This window comes from Argentina anserina, chromosome 2 (assembly GCF_933775445.1).
Source record: "Argentina anserina chromosome 2, drPotAnse1.1, whole genome shotgun sequence".
NCBI classification, from domain to species: domain Eukaryota; kingdom Viridiplantae; phylum Streptophyta; class Magnoliopsida; order Rosales; family Rosaceae; genus Argentina; species Argentina anserina.
In genome coordinates this window covers 3,739,074-3,754,735 of record NC_065873.1, presented here as the reverse complement: position 1 = coordinate 3,754,735, position 15,662 = coordinate 3,739,074, and the positions used below count along the sequence as shown (strand labels likewise).

Below are 15,662 nucleotides of genomic sequence, written 5' to 3'. Positions count from 1 at the left end.
ACAAGTAACAATCAACAAGCTAGAATGAAATGATTGGTTTGTCTAAGTTAAACTAATCAATTGCAATGGTTCTCCTTACAAAGCTTTTTGTGTTGAACTTAAACTTAACAATCACCAGAAAGTGTATAACAATAAGGGAGCAACAAAAGAGTAATGCATGTGAGTAAACATATGCTCACCAACACGACTCCATCCCCCTCCAAGCCTTGAAAACTGCACCCCAAATCAAAAACCCGAGTTACCTTCCATCTTCAATAATATGCCACACTGCTGCTCCCCCTCCACTACCATTACACAATGGTCTGCAAAAAACTGAGATCAGAGAATAAACTTCAATTTGCTGAGCTTTGCAATGGATGAAGTCCAAGGACAAAGACTGGAACTTGAACTCTTAATTGCCCTGGGAAGTAAACACAACATGAACTTAATGGCAAGTACAAAATGGAAAGGCATCCAAAAAGACAGTAAGAGCCCAAGTAATGAAGGTGCCGGTTAATTGATTATTCTTGCTAATTAAATTATAATAAGATCAATATAAAGAAAGTAAGAGCTATACAACATTATTATTTTTAAAACAGGAACCAACAATATTAATTAACAATCTTTAAGTGATCAATTTCAAAAGTAACTCTACAGATAGAATTCCCACCTTTACCCATATTAATTTAGTCGTGGTCCTCATCGACATTGTCGATGTAATTAATGTCATTATCCTCGTCAGCAATATTATCAGCATTATCGCCAAAGTCATCATCATTGTCATTATCCACATCAGCAACATTGTCATCATCATCATCATCGTCATAAGTATCATATTCATCATCGTCATCGTGAATTAGAAATGGTAGAATTTCAGCAGATGGTGCCATCCAAATCAGTGAAGGTCTCATACAATACTCAATGTCCCCCACTGGAGCAGGAAAGTATAGCTGCAGCTGCTTGATACCAGGTAATGGGGGAGTCCATTCCGCTCTGCGATTTTCAGGTATTAACACACCCTACAAGACATTGACAACAAAATATTAAAGATTACATTATACACCCTTCAACTATAACTTCTACAGCATATCACACCTTCCTGTATAAGAGATTCCAAAATTTAAATCCTCACATTAACCAACAAAAAACAAAATTTCAACTAATACGTGTTCTATCTTAGGTCAGGATGTCAGATTACGTAATCTGACCATGTTAAGATCCTCTCTTACATTTGCAGTATTTCAAACACCAACAGAACCAGATCACAACATCTTTTTTCAATATTAAAATCCCTCTTAAGCCTAGGTTTCTTCATTAACTAAATATCTAGCACTCAAGTTAAATAATCAAAAAACACTTCAACTTTCAGAGTTTAAGCATGGTAGACAAGTCTAGATTCATAAAGTATCAAAACATAAAGAAAACATGCAACTGGGTTAAAATTAAAAGTTGCTCTTTTTTTTTTTACAGTCCAAGTTTAATAAATAAATCATGCGCAATGTTAGAGATAAGAGACTACAAACTATATGAGCAGCAAGAAAAGAACATAAGAAGAGATTAAATATATTACCTCTGGCTCTGTAATGTGTATCTTCACTCTTTTAGAGCAATCGAAACTTTCAAGAAAATCTCTCATAGCAGAATAAAATTTTGTGGGCCATTCCGTCTCCCAAACTCGTATTGTAGCCTTTACAAAATTCAACGGAGCTTCCACAAAACGGACCTTGGTCTTCAGATATCCACTATACTCAAAAGCATCCAGATTTGGAGTGCAAAACGAATTCTCCATAGTTTCTAGGCAATTATGCATAAGAAGCAGTTTCAGCCCTTTACAAAAGATGTCCAAGTGGTTCAAGCTGTCACATTCCCACAAGTACATTTTCTTATGGTAACGACAAGTACAATCTGAATAGTATGTAAAAGCCTCTAGACTCTTGGCAGTAACGTAGATATCGGAAGAATGACAATGCATGATTTTCAAGGATTTCAGACTGTCACTTGAAATTTCAAGCCGCCAGGTAGAGTAGCCTAGTTTACATGTATCAATCGACAAATGCTCGATGACAGGACACCCTGAAAGCAAGCTGGGGAATCCCCAGATGGCTGTATCATCATCGTCGTCCAAAAACAACACCTCTTTGAGAGACATGGTTTTTGTTAGGGAATTCACATTATTGCCTTACAATGCTAGGGGAGTTGGCTGTTGAGTGATCACGTGATCTGTGTGTGACTTCTATTAGTTTATATCTGTTTTAATTAGCCAGTAATTATCGTTAGGATCTGACTAAGCTTCAACCTGTGTCTTATCGACACATGTCTCAGGCTGTGTGCCTTTATGTAGATCCAAACAGCTCATTCGAGCTATCTATTAAATTATCCAGTCTTTTGTTTCCTTTGTTCTTCTTTTTCTTTCAATTCTGGGTTTTAACCTATTAATTGGTATCTAGAGCCACCGATCCTTTCCCATGGCAAAGAACATGGGCTTAGGGAAACCACCTGGTGATGCGCCTGAGGTTTCGGGTGAGCTGATTCACCTAGAAACTGAGCTCCAGCAGCATCGCGATGAGACCAACGCTCGTTTGGAGGCGATGCAGACTTCTCTACAGGCTTCGTTGCAGGCCACGTTGGAGACTTCTCTCGCTGCCTCGATGGCGCAGCTTCAGTCCATGTTGCTTACGCAGCTGGCTCAACTACCTCGGGGTACGATTCCGGCAGCGCCTGATGTGCCTATGTCTCCGGGGATTGTTCCGCCTTCTGGTGGTGGATCTGCTTCGTCAAAATTGCAGAGCTCTAGCTCGTCATCGACACGAGCAAAGCTTGTGGGTAACGATTCTCGATCAGGTCCTACTCCGTCGTTTCCTGTCAGATCTGAGCAGTTGCAGGTACCTACATCCTCTGAGGCCCTTGTGGATGTTGGATTTACGATTGGGAAGGATAAGGGTTTGGTTGGTCCACTGGGTTCGGTTGGGGGTACAGTAGACACCACTCAAGTGCCTATTCCCACCATTTTTGGGGGCAGTGCTTCTTTGGCTGCACAGCAGATGGTTGGGGCTTCACAGTCCGTAGGACTAACTCAGAGTGCTCAGGTTTATGACACTGGGGGAGGGACTTGTACCCATTTGAGTCATTGCCATTATAATCCTTTTAGCATGCACTATGCAGGCCCCTATATAGCCCCTGCAAGCCAATTTCCCTTGTTTGGTATCACTGCAGGGCACTCTGCAACCGCGCCTGCAGGCCATGCCCCTGTGTTTGGCAACTCTGCAGGGCCATCAGCAACTGTGACCACACAAACTAAACAACCTAATTCAACTGTGCCTAATTCCACACCCATATCTCCTCCAGCCTCACCAACACACCACCAACAACAAATTGATTTACCACCACACTACAATGTTCATCATTATCAGCACTACTACCAGCCTCCACCACCACCAAACCATGATTATGCCCACAACTTGCCTACCATGAGACAAATGAGATTGGAGTTTCAAACGTTTAGTGGGGGAGACCCCGTTGAGTGGTTGAATAAAGCTGACCAGTACTTTGAGTTTTACCAAATTCCAGATGATAAGAAGCTTTCAATTGCTAGTATTCATTTAAGTGACAAGGCGGCTGACCGATGGTACATGTTTAGGCACGAGTTTGCAAACAATTGGCAAGGTCTTGCAGATCTCTTAATGAGAGAATTTAGTAGCTACAATCGGTCTGACTATCAAGTGGCATTGGCTAGAATGAATCAAGTAGGTTCAGTGAACAATTATATGGATCAATTCACTAAGCTATCTAGGAGGGCACCTGGTTTTTCTGCTGAACAGTTGGTGCATTTTTTCATTGGAGGGTTGAAGGAGGAGTTGCGATCAGATGTGCAGGCCTTGAAACCTAGAACTCTATATGAAGCATGTGAGCTAGCCCGACTTTATGAATTCAGAAATGAAGGGTTGAAACACCAAGCTAAGTCCACACCTCATTTTAAAACTACAACCACTTCTTTGTACACACCAAGACCTAGCAGTTCCCAAACACCTCAATTACCTTATGCTCCCAGACCACCAACAACCAGTGCTCCTACTAATATTAATCAAAATGGGAGGCTGAGGCTATCTGAGACTGAATTTGCTGCAAGAAAAGCTGCAGGGCTATGCTACATTTGTAAAGAACCATTTGGTGTTGGACATAAGTGTAGAAAACGAGGGCAGTTAATGAGCATGGAGATTGTTCCTGATGATGAGTGGGACACTGTGGAGAAGGGTGAACAAGATGTGGAGTTTGAGGTGCCACCAATTCCTGTGGAGGATTTAGATGAACCACTAATTCGACTCTAAGTTATGGGGGGAGGCAAAAGTGACACCATGCAACTAAATGGGCAGTTCAACAACAAGTCAGTGCACATCTTGATTGATTCCGGAGCCACTCAAAACTTTGTGCACCCACAGTTGCTTAAAGGTAGTCATGTCACTGTTCACCAATTTTCACCACTCAATGTGCTTCTAGCCACTGGAGCTAAGGTTCAAACTCTAGGTGAGACCAATTTTCAACTTAAAATGCAAGGATTTGAGTTTGCAGCTGATTATTATATATTACCTTTGTCTGGTTGTGAGATTGTGCTTGGAACTAGTTGGCTCAAATCTTTGGGGAACATTATTTGGAATTTTGAGACCAAATTGATGAAGTTCCATGTCAAAGGAAGTTGGTACCAATTGCAAGGTGAAACTGTGTCTAAGGGAGCTATGATTAGTTGTAAGGCGATGACAAAGTTGTTGAGAAAGGAGAAAGAAGCTGTGATGGTGCAAGTGCAGGCCATTAATGCAGAAGCTACTAAGGCTGTGGGAGTTGGGAATGAGCAGATTCACACTCTCATTTCCAAATATTCAGAAATATTTGCTACTCCTACCACCTTGCCACCAGTGAGGTCACAAGACCATACCATCGAACTATTGCCAAACACGCCTCCAATCAGTGTAAGACCTTATAGATACCCTCACTTTCAAAAAACTGAAATCGAAAAAATTGTGCAGGAGCTGCTAGATGCAGGAGTAGTCAGACCAAGTAAAAGTTCTTTCTCTTCACCAGTTTTGTTAGTCAAAAAGAAGGATGGAACTTGGAGGATGTGTGTTGATTATAGAGCTCTAAATGCAGCTACTGTGAAAGATAAGTATCCTATACATGTGGTTGATGAGTTATTGGATGAAGTACATGGTGCAACCAATTTTACAAAGTTGGATTTGAGGTCAGGGTACCATCAGATCAGAATGGCACCAGCAGATATTTGCAAAACTACTTTCCGAACTCACAGTGGGCACTATGAGTTCTTGGTGATGCCATTTGGCTTAACCAATGCTCCATCCACTTTCCAGTCAGTCATGAATGAGCTATTGAGGGATTTTCTGAGAAAAGGAGTTCTAGTATTCTTTGATGACATTTTGATTTACAGCGCTAACTTGGATGAGCATTTGAAACATTTGGAGATGGTGTTTGCACGGTTACAGCAGCATGATATGAAGGTCAAACTCAACAAGTGTAGCTTTGGGGTTAGTCAAGTGGAGTATTTAGGTCATGTTATCAGTGCTACAGGGGTAGCAGTTGATCCAGCAAAAATTAAGAGTATACGAAATTGGAAGAAACCACAGACTTTGAAAGGGCTTAGAGGGTTCTTGGGTTTAGCTGGCTATTACAGGAAGTATGTTAGACATTTTGGCTTGATTGCAAAACCTTTGACTGATATGCTCAAGGCTGGTGGGTTTCAGTGGAGTGAACAATCTGAGCAAGCATTTGAAGACCTTAAAATGGCACTAATGACGACTCCAGTCCTAGCCTTGCTGGATTTTTCTAAACAATTTGTGGTTGAGTGTGATGCATCAGGGATTGGAATTGGAGCAATATTGTCGCAAGAGGGCCACCCCATAGCTTTTCTTAGCAAAGCCCTTTCTCCTAGGCACTTAGCCTTGTCTGTGTATGACAAGGAAATGTTGGTTGTGGTATATGCTGTGCAACAATGGAGACCCTATCTAGTTGGCAATCATTTTAAAATCTTCACTGATCACAGAACTATTCAATACTTCCTAGATCAAAAGATAACTACTCCTACACAACAAAAGTGGTTGTTGAAGTTGGCTGGTTATGATTATTCTATTCATTTCAAGGCTGGGAAGAATAATGCAGGACCTGATGCCTTATCACGAAAAGAAGAGTTGGGTGACATTTCAGAAAGTCAAGAGATGACCATCCCTCAGTTGTGCACCATCTCTAGTCCAACTTACAATTTTTTGCAGGAGGTACAGGCAGCTTGTAGAGTAGATACTGAGGCTAAATTAATTATTGCAGAGCTTGAGGTCGATCCGAACAGCCACCCTCACTACAAGCTGGTTGGTCAGCAACTTATGTTCAGAGATCGAATTTTTGTGCCAAAAGTAAATAAGTGGAGACAGAAAATCATTGCTGAGTTTCATGATGGGTATAATGGCGGCCATGCTAGCAGACATAGAACTTACAAACGGCTAGCTAGATCTTTCAAGTGGGTGGGAATGCATAATGATGTGAAAGTGTTTGTATCTGAATGTCATGTTTGTCAACAGAATCACTATGAAGCTACATTGCCTCCAGGTTTGCTTCAGCCAAATACTATCCCAGTACAGTCTTGGAAACATATTTCCATGGATTTTATAGAGGGTTTACCAGTTTCTGCAGGGAAAAATGTGATCATGGTAGTTGTGGACATATTCACTAAGTATGCTCATTTTCTCACTCTTGCCCATCCTTATACAGCTTCACAAGTGGCTCAGCAATTTGTCAATGGAGTGTTTAGATTGCATGGCATGCCAGAAGAAATCATCTCGGATAGAGATCCTATATTTCTGAGTGCTTTTTGGAATGCTTTCTTTGAAATGCAAGGTACTGTATTGCATAAGAGCTCGGCTTACCACCCTCAGTCAGATGGCCAAATTGAGAATCTTAATAGAACCCTAGAGCATTACCTGAGATGTGCAGTGGGTGAAAAACCAAGCTCTTGGAGTGAGGCATTGCCGTGGGCAGAATACTGGTACAACACATCCCACCACTCAACAATTGGTATGACCCCTTTTCATGCTCTTTATGGCTATGAACCGCCCACCATTAAAGCTTACGTGCCAGGTTCAACCAATGTAGAAGCAGTGGCTGAGCAGTTATCTACCAGAGATGCATTAATTGCAGTACTTAAGAGAAATTTGGAGGTTGCTCAAGCTAGGATGAAACAACAGTATGATAAAAGGCATGTGGAACGTCATTTTCAGGTTGGGGATTGGGTTTATCTGAAGCTTCAACCTTACAAACAACATAGTGTGGTGAAAAGGAAAGTCCACAAGCTATCTCCAAGATTCTATGGACCTTTCCAAGTACTTGAGAAGATTGGCACTGTGGCATACAAGTTGCAGCTACCAGCAAGTGCAAAAATTCATCCTGTGTTTCACGTTTCTTTGCTGAAGAAGAAAGTGGGACATGTTGTAGTCACTGCAGCTCACTTACCTCCTTATGTTGATCCACACAATCCGAGATGGTATCCAGGAAAGGTACTGGACAGAAAAATGTTCAAGGAAGGCAACAAGGCAGTGGTCAAATGGCTCATTCAATGGCTTGGATCTGCAGAAGAAGAGGCCACTTGGGAACCTGCTAATGAGATCATTGAACGCTTCCCAGATTTTAAAGCTTGAGGTCAAGTTTGATTGTTGGGGGCAGCATTGTTAGGGAATTCACATTATTGCCTTACAATGCTAGGGGAGTTGGCTGTTGAGTGATCACGTGATCTGTGTGTGACTTCTATTAGTTTATATCTATTTTAATTAGCCAGTAATTATCGTTAGGATCTGATTAAGCTTCAACCTGTGTCTTATCGACACATGTCTAAGGCTGTGTGCCATTATGTAGATCCAAACCGCTCATTCGAGCTATCTATGAAATTATCCGGTCTTTTGTTTCCTTTGTTCTTCTTTTTCTTTCAATTCTGGGTTTTAACCTATTAGTTTTCAACAAGGGTAGGCTCACAGGACCATTGATACCAGAACTAGCATACAATCTCACATTCTCCAAACTCAAACTAGTTAAAGACTTCAAAGTCAAAACATCATGGGTAATCAGCAAGTTCTTATACAACCTGTCATTCTGATCCAAATCTGTAACGTCTAACTCTTTAACGCACCTCTCAATTGCGAACTCAACCCATTCATTTACCAAACCGCCACCGCCTCCAAGGTCGCACTTGGCTCGAATCCTCAACTTGTCCAGAAGCTTCTGGTGACTGCATCGTCTGAGGGAGTGATACAACAAGTTGAGGAAACGTAGACGTTCGAAATAGGATTCGCAGTTGATGGGATCGCCCTCGTCGAGATCGATGACAGGGAAGGAAGGCCACAGCGCCGCCCACTGCTTTGAAACGACGGTTGCGTAAATGCCGTCTTTGATCGGAAGGAAGGAGAGGATTTTCTCGATGACGTTGTCAGGTAAGTAAGGCATGGGGCCTGACAACTTGTCGTCAGCGTCGTCTTCGTCATCCTCCCCTCTGATTCTCTTTAGGAATTCACACCATTTCCTTCTCCTCCGCATTCTCCACATTTTTTTCAGTGTTTTCGGCGGGGGTGAGGAAACGACGACAGTATTTGCTAGCGACCAAGGTTTTGGAGACAACTTAATCTTTTTGTTATTATTTTTTCAATACAAAAATTAATTTAACCTAAAATATCAAAACGTGTGTTACGGTGTGTACGGTGACTGCTTTATTTGCTTTACCTAAAAACCGCCGTGCAAAAGTGAGTAGTTATATACGTTAGAAAATAAATGGTACGAATTTATTTAAATTTTGACCATAATATTTTTATTTGTTTATTTGTCACGGTGAGATATGAAAATGGTGTATTCGAAAATTCACATTTTGGTGGTACTTGAGTACCTGCTTTATAGTAATAAATATATAACTAAGAAATGTGCTCCGTGAGACAAATTTTGAAACTCTTGTTATCACAAATAGTGACCTTAGTTAGTTCCTAAGTAACACGGACACGAGTGTCCGTATTAGACACGATTCGATACGTAGACACGGTATATATAATTTTTTTGGACACGGACACGTGGTGGACAAATTAATTAAATATTATTTTTAAAATATATATTTATTTATTAAAAAAAATATTTTATAAATTTGAAAATATTTAGAATTTTAGATGTATATATATGTCAAGGTGTGCATTAAAATGATGAAAACATAACTTGTTAGAATGGCTAAGGACTTAATAAGTACCTTGGATAACCAAGGTTCGAATCTCACCACAAGCATTCTTATTTTTATCACGAGTTTCTCTCTTTATATATATATTAAAGTGTGCATAAATATAACAAAAACTGAATCAGTTGGAATGGTTGAGGAGTTGTTGAGTGTCTTCGATGACCAAGATTCGATTCTCACCATAAGCACTTTCACTTTTATTATGAGTTGGTGCGTGTCCGCGTGTCCGATTTGGATACTCGCGTGTCCGGGCCGTGTCCAAAGTCAGTTCGCGTGTCCGAATGCGGACATGCGTATTGGAGCGGGCCACTGCAATGGCGTGTCCGTGCAACCTAACTTAGTTCATTATTGCTTGAGCTACATTCTCAACTCTTGTTATCACAAATGTGACCTTAGTTATTCTTTAAAAACATGTGACCTTAGTTCGTTAATGCTCGAGCTACATTTCTCAGTCTTTGTTAGACCTATTTCCAATGGGAAAATATAATGTTAGACTAAAAAACTGAGTGGGAAAAGTTTTAAATATATATAATGTTTCATGCCAAAGTGACTATTACAATGTTATTAGTGACAAATTAGATGACCAGTGTTTAAATCGAGATTTACATTGATCAAGAGATAAAAGATACTCGTGGATCGGATGGACGTTTTAGCAAAACCATGAGCTCTTAAGAGAATACGTAGCCACACATCGATCATAAAATGTAGGCAGTGGAACATTAGTTGTCTTAACAACTTACTAATCAATTGCTTTGGTTCCCATTTACTTTACAAAACCTCGTTGTGCCTAACGTAAATGACAGCCAACGTAAAAATAACAATCACCAGAAAAATGTATAACACGCTAATAAAAAGAAGATTTTATTTTTGTTAATCAACAAGCAAGATTAAGAGAGATTTTAAATACACACCCAAAATTTCTTAATACACACTCATACTTAATACACCACCTATTTCAATTCTCATTCTAATATTTTTATTAAATACACCACATAAAAAACATAAAATACCCTTGAATTAAAATCACAAAATACGTTATTATTTGGATATACAATGCTACTTTTTTACAGTGATTAGTATATATATTAATATCGTACAGATATTCATATCGATTATTGTTTGTTTTTACGAATCATTATAAATGAGAGTGCTTAAACCAACCATGGTAGAATCAGTACGCTTCTACTCAGGAACAACTGGTGTACCAATGCTTATACCAGATGACGAAGGAGGGACAAAGGATAAGATGCAATCAAGAGACAAGGTGGACAGGGCAGCAAAGATAGAAAGGCTGAGGAGTAGCTTTAGGATTTGCGAGCCACAAGGAACATTTATGTGGCCAGACATGAGCATGTCTCCAAGGGGCATGGTTCAGCACAATAACTCTATTTTGGTCCCAACTCCTCCCTCAGTTTCCTCTTCCAACAAGTCGGCAATCTGCCTAGTCCTGCCGCACTTGACAAGAAGCATTGATGTTTAATTGTTTATACAGAGCTTCAGCTATAGGTTTTACAGGAACCATTTGGTTAGGTTCCTAACAGTTCCTACTTTGAAAAAAACAAAAATCGAACCGTTTAAATAACACGGTTTGGTTTACGGTTCGAACTATTTTTGGCAGTTTTGGAAAGAAACTTACAACCCTAGAAAATACTCAAAGACCAAGAAAAGAAACTTTTAATTCCCATCAACATGAAGTCCTAAATCAACTTTGATTTTCAGAGAAATTGATCTTCGTTGTTAGAGTCCCTCAAGCAGTACATGCATGTCTATGATGCATATGATCGAACAGTAAAGAATTGCTAATTTTGATTTACATGGTCGTTCTGTTGTTTGGCATAACCGCATCCCCATCTCAAGTGTCCCAAGCGTTCCATTTTGCATTTTCTCATGGTCGTTCTAGGTTGTGTGTTATAACTTTTCCATTTTTCCTTCTTTATTTAAGAAACAAACGTGTTTAATACCTCTTGTTAAACCTTATAATCAATTCGAACAGAGGGTTCATTTTGTTCTCACCAGATCAAATGATTTGTAACTGGCAATAATTTCCCCTGTTTTGTAATGGCGGTCCTCGATTGCAACTTTACATATTGCATGTGAGGTACCGCAAAGTTTGGTAATTGACATTTACAGTTATGTTGGTTAGCCCTGTATGTCCAAACGAGACTGACAAATTACAATGATCAAGAGAAAAGATTCTAGTGGATGAACGTCTTAGCAAAACAGGTAAAACAGTGACAACATGTTTTGAGAAGGTTTAAGGATATAAAAGCCACAGTACCAACCACGAACTGTCAGGAGAAAGACGAAAGCCACACTATCATATTTACAGAAACATTAGTAGTCTACGAGTCCACAACATATCAATTGCATCAAGAAAGCAGTAAGATCACTGACAAATGAAAAGGTAATACCAATGTTTACCATCCACAAGTTAAGGTACAAACATACACTGAATGGCCATGGTAGATGAAGTAGACAGACGGTGAGGAACCCATACTCTTAAATTCATGAAGCGACAGGATGCTGATGTATGTTCAGAAAGGAATGCAAAAAGACTGAGATCGAGTGTGAAATTCAGTTTGCCAAGCTTGCAATGGATGCCATCCAAGAGGTAGAGATTGAATTTCAACTTTCAGCCCTGGGAAATAAACAAAAATCAGCTTAATGTAGCAAAAATGATAGGGAAAGGCATACCAGAATAAATTTCAGAATATTATGACGTGCCAAGGACGGAGTCGCACTGAAGCAGTACATATCATTGGAAATAGTTAAGTCTATGCCAAGAAATAAAGGTGCCAGTTAATTGGTCATTCTCAAAAAAGAGGACAATGATTGGTTAACCCACTAAAGATAATAGTAAAAGAATGCTAGAGTAAAAAACCTCGTTGTCATCATCCTCATCGGTATCCTCATTATCATCATCAAATGGCTTAACATCAACATCACCGTTATCATCCTCATAGCTATCTATAAATGGTGGAATTTCAGCAGATGGTGCCAACCAAATCAATGAGGGTCTCAAAGATTGTTCTTTGTCCCCCAATGGAGCAGAAAAGCATAGCTGCAGCTGCTTAATACTAGGTAATGGGGGAGACTATTCCATTTTGCAATCTTCTGGTACTATGAGACACTACAAGCCATTGAACAGAGTCTTAAAGATGGAAATCACAAGAAAAAGGTAATTGCACTTCTCACCCTTCAACTATAAATGCTCACATTCTCCAATACATAGCAACAGTTTAACTAATCAGAGTCCTACAGCAAGGTCTGCCATAGGTCAGATATAGTATTTCAAAGGTTCTAGGTTCCTCCCTAGCTTTTGCACAATTTCAGACACCAACATGATCAAATCAGAACACCTTCCTATATCAAATTCAGAATCTGACCTCATGAACTAAGTAATTGAAACACTTCTACTTTCAGTAAGCTAGTCTAGATACATGAAGTTCCTATTTTCAAGCAATTGGATAAAAATTAAAAGTTACTCTTTTCAGTCTAACTATCAGAATAACTATGTATTATGCTAGACATAGGAGGCCACAAAATATAAGCAGCAATAAAAGCATTGTCAAAGAGATTATATATGATACCTCAGCATCATGAATGTGTAGCTTCACTTTATAAGAGCAATCGAAACTTCCAAGAAAATCTATCATAGCTGAATAATATTCAACCGGCCAAACATCCCCCCAAATTCCGATTGTTGCCTTGAGTAAACTTGAAGGAGCTTCCACAAAATGGACCTTGGCCTTCATTATTCCAGAACCCCCATACAAATCCACATTCTCCAGATTTAGACTAGTTAAAGATATCAAATTGAAAACATCATATTCTATTGGCAAGTTCTTTGCTAGTTTACTGTTATCAAAATCTATAATGTCTAACTCTTTGACGCACCTCTCAATTGCGAAATCAATCCATTCGCTTACCAAGTCTACCCAGTCGTCGCCGTATTTAAGATTGGCTCGAATTTTCAACTTGTCCAAGAAGCCGAGGAAACGTTGGGGTCCGCTGTAGCATTCATCGTCGAGATTGATGACAGGGAAGGAAGGCCATATGGTTGCCCCTGCTTGGAGACGGTGTTGGCCTGGGCCGCCCGATTGATCGGAAGGAAAGAGAGGATCTTTTCGAGGACGTTGTCAGGTAAGTAAGAAATTGTGGCGGCGGCGGTTTGGGGGTTCCGGTGAGCTTCGGTGCTCATTTTCTGATGTTTTCGGCGGAGGTGGTGAAATGACGAGCACAACCGGTGTTAGCACAGCTAGATGGTTTTTATAGGGTGAGAAATTATGGAATTATGAAAAACTAATTTAGGATAATAAAATAAATTACAGTTTACCACTTTAAACTTTAGGATGTGTACACTTATGTTTTCAAATTCAATCCAACTCTAAATTTTTAAAATTTCTTCAAAATTACTGGAAATAGTAAAATACGGAAATACACAACTAAAAAAAAATTTCACCTCTATATAAAATCAGAAACTGAACATTTGGCTCTCACCTTTATTCTTTTTATGCCTTTTTTATGTGTAGATAACTAGATATCATTCTCATTAGTCATCAGTGTCGTCCCATGACCAAATGAGGCCTAAGAAAAAAAAATTAAGAGATGCCTTATATTAAAAAAAATAAAAAATTAAAAACACTTTTGATTTCACATTTATTTCATAGCAAAATGTATTACATGTTACATAGATGATGAATAAATTAGACTACGTAACAACATTAACAACATATAAGAAGATAACTTAATACAAAAAACATGCTAAAACAATTCCATGTTAAGTTGAATGTCACTTTCCTTGCATTCTGATATGCAAAAAGATTGATCAAATTATCGTATTTGAACTGCTAAAACAACTTTCTCTCATTAGACAATATGATCAATCCATTCAACCGTTCGTGTGACATGGTTGATTGTATGTATGTTTTTATAAGCTTGAGAGCTTAAATAGAGGAAGATCGAAAGATATTAGAGATATTATCCTTTGGATTAAGAACTTAGAGCAACATTCCATTGCCAAATTGGTGGAAGATTGAGAAAATTTTTGGGCTTTTTTCTTTCTAATCCCAATTTGAATTACGTCAGATTCTGATTTAGCCTCACGTACAGGTGTGCTACTGTTTCGCAGACTTCTCTCGTCTCTCTCATGGCTTTATGAGTTTAAACTGAATGAGATGTTGAATCAAGTATAATACAACAAGTACATGCATACACATATCGTACTTAAATATGGAGAGTTTCATCTCCTAAGACTTATCATCACTCATGTGAATGAAACATGTCTTCTTATGACTTCAACTTATTCATGGAATACTTGTAGGCATTAGTTTAATGTCTTTTTTGCCTTTAGCCTACCAATGAATAACATCATCAATAACCATATTCACTTTCGAGACCTAGTAATCCCAAGATCTTTTCAATCTAAAGTATAATTGCATGCAATATTGCATATCCCTAGACAGTAATGGCTAAATTACTTATGCGTAATGAAGGCCTAAGCTATAAGCTGTAACCGCTTAATTGTCGCTCATGCTCATCTATTATGTAGAATGAACATGGAGTTGTGGGAGTTCAACATTTATCCCATGCAATAATCATTGAAAGTCCTCGAAGTAAATTCTCCTACATTATCCAGTCAAAAAAAATTGATTAGATGGTCAGGGTGGTGAGTCCTAAGCTTTGAGAAATGAGCTTCACAAATGCAGCACTTAGTTCATCACACTTCATTTTAATATTCATATCTTAATCAAGTTAACGTGCTCAGTGGTTTGGAGACACTTGAATTAGATGAAAACCAATTCATTCATGATCTTTATCTACATCGCTCAACTTAGTCCCAACATAGATAATATGTGACTACAAGCTGCAAGTTTAGTTGTTTTGAAAAATATGTGATATGCAATGGAGTGCAACGACATCCATTATGAGAGAAAACATTCTCATATTTGATTCCAGGGTGTTTTGTCATACAATTTACGCCTTAAGGTGAGTCTAAACTCTTATTTTTCTCACTACGCTTTACAAAGGTATAACTAATAGGATTTACATTTACAGTGTTGGTAATACCTAACCAATGACTTATTTCTTTGTTTAAATTGGATCCTACGGCTTTCTAGGCGGCAACATAGGAGACTCGGTCACTTACCGGTTTGACATCTCCATCTAATCCGGCCAAATAACACTTTCCATGTAGGCCAATCTACAATGTTGGAATTTTGCTTCAACAAAGTATGTATGTATGGTTCGATATCAAACTCATTCAACATCGTCATTCTTCGACATATCTCTTTGGATTGGTATTGACATTGAGGCGTCCCCAAATGATAACCATCATAAAAAAACAAATGAGTGAGTATCATTGATCATAGATCAAGTTGTGCCACGGCCTAGTGACACCATTCAACAAGTATTATCGAACCAAATGGTC

The 15,662-nt window shown here is 39.0% G+C and overlaps 1 protein-coding gene across 1 annotated transcript; it reads right to left on the bottom strand.

Moving 5' to 3' along the window:
- Positions 1 to 217: 217 nt before the first annotated feature.
- Positions 218 to 2,128, bottom strand: LOC126782051 (uncharacterized). Its single transcript, XM_050507206.1, has 3 exons — positions 1,550 to 2,128; positions 650 to 998; positions 218 to 400 (listed from the first exon to the last, which is right to left on the bottom strand). Exons 1-2 carry the CDS (start codon positions 2,126 to 2,128, stop codon positions 666 to 668), a joined length of 912 nt encoding a protein of 303 aa, XP_050363163.1. The 3' UTR covers positions 218 to 400; positions 650 to 665.
- Positions 2,129 to 15,662: the final 13,534 nt, after the last annotated feature.

Bases quoted from the DNA above. Each gene is read 5' to 3' on its own strand.
- LOC126782051 (XM_050507206.1), bottom strand. From the start codon at position 2,128: ATGTCTCTCAAAGAGGTGTTGTTTTTGGACGACGATGATGATACAGCC. The intron at 999-1,549 runs GTAATATATTTA...AATGTCTTGTAG, and splicing joins TACACATTACAGAGCCAGAG to GGTGTGTTAATACCTGAAAA.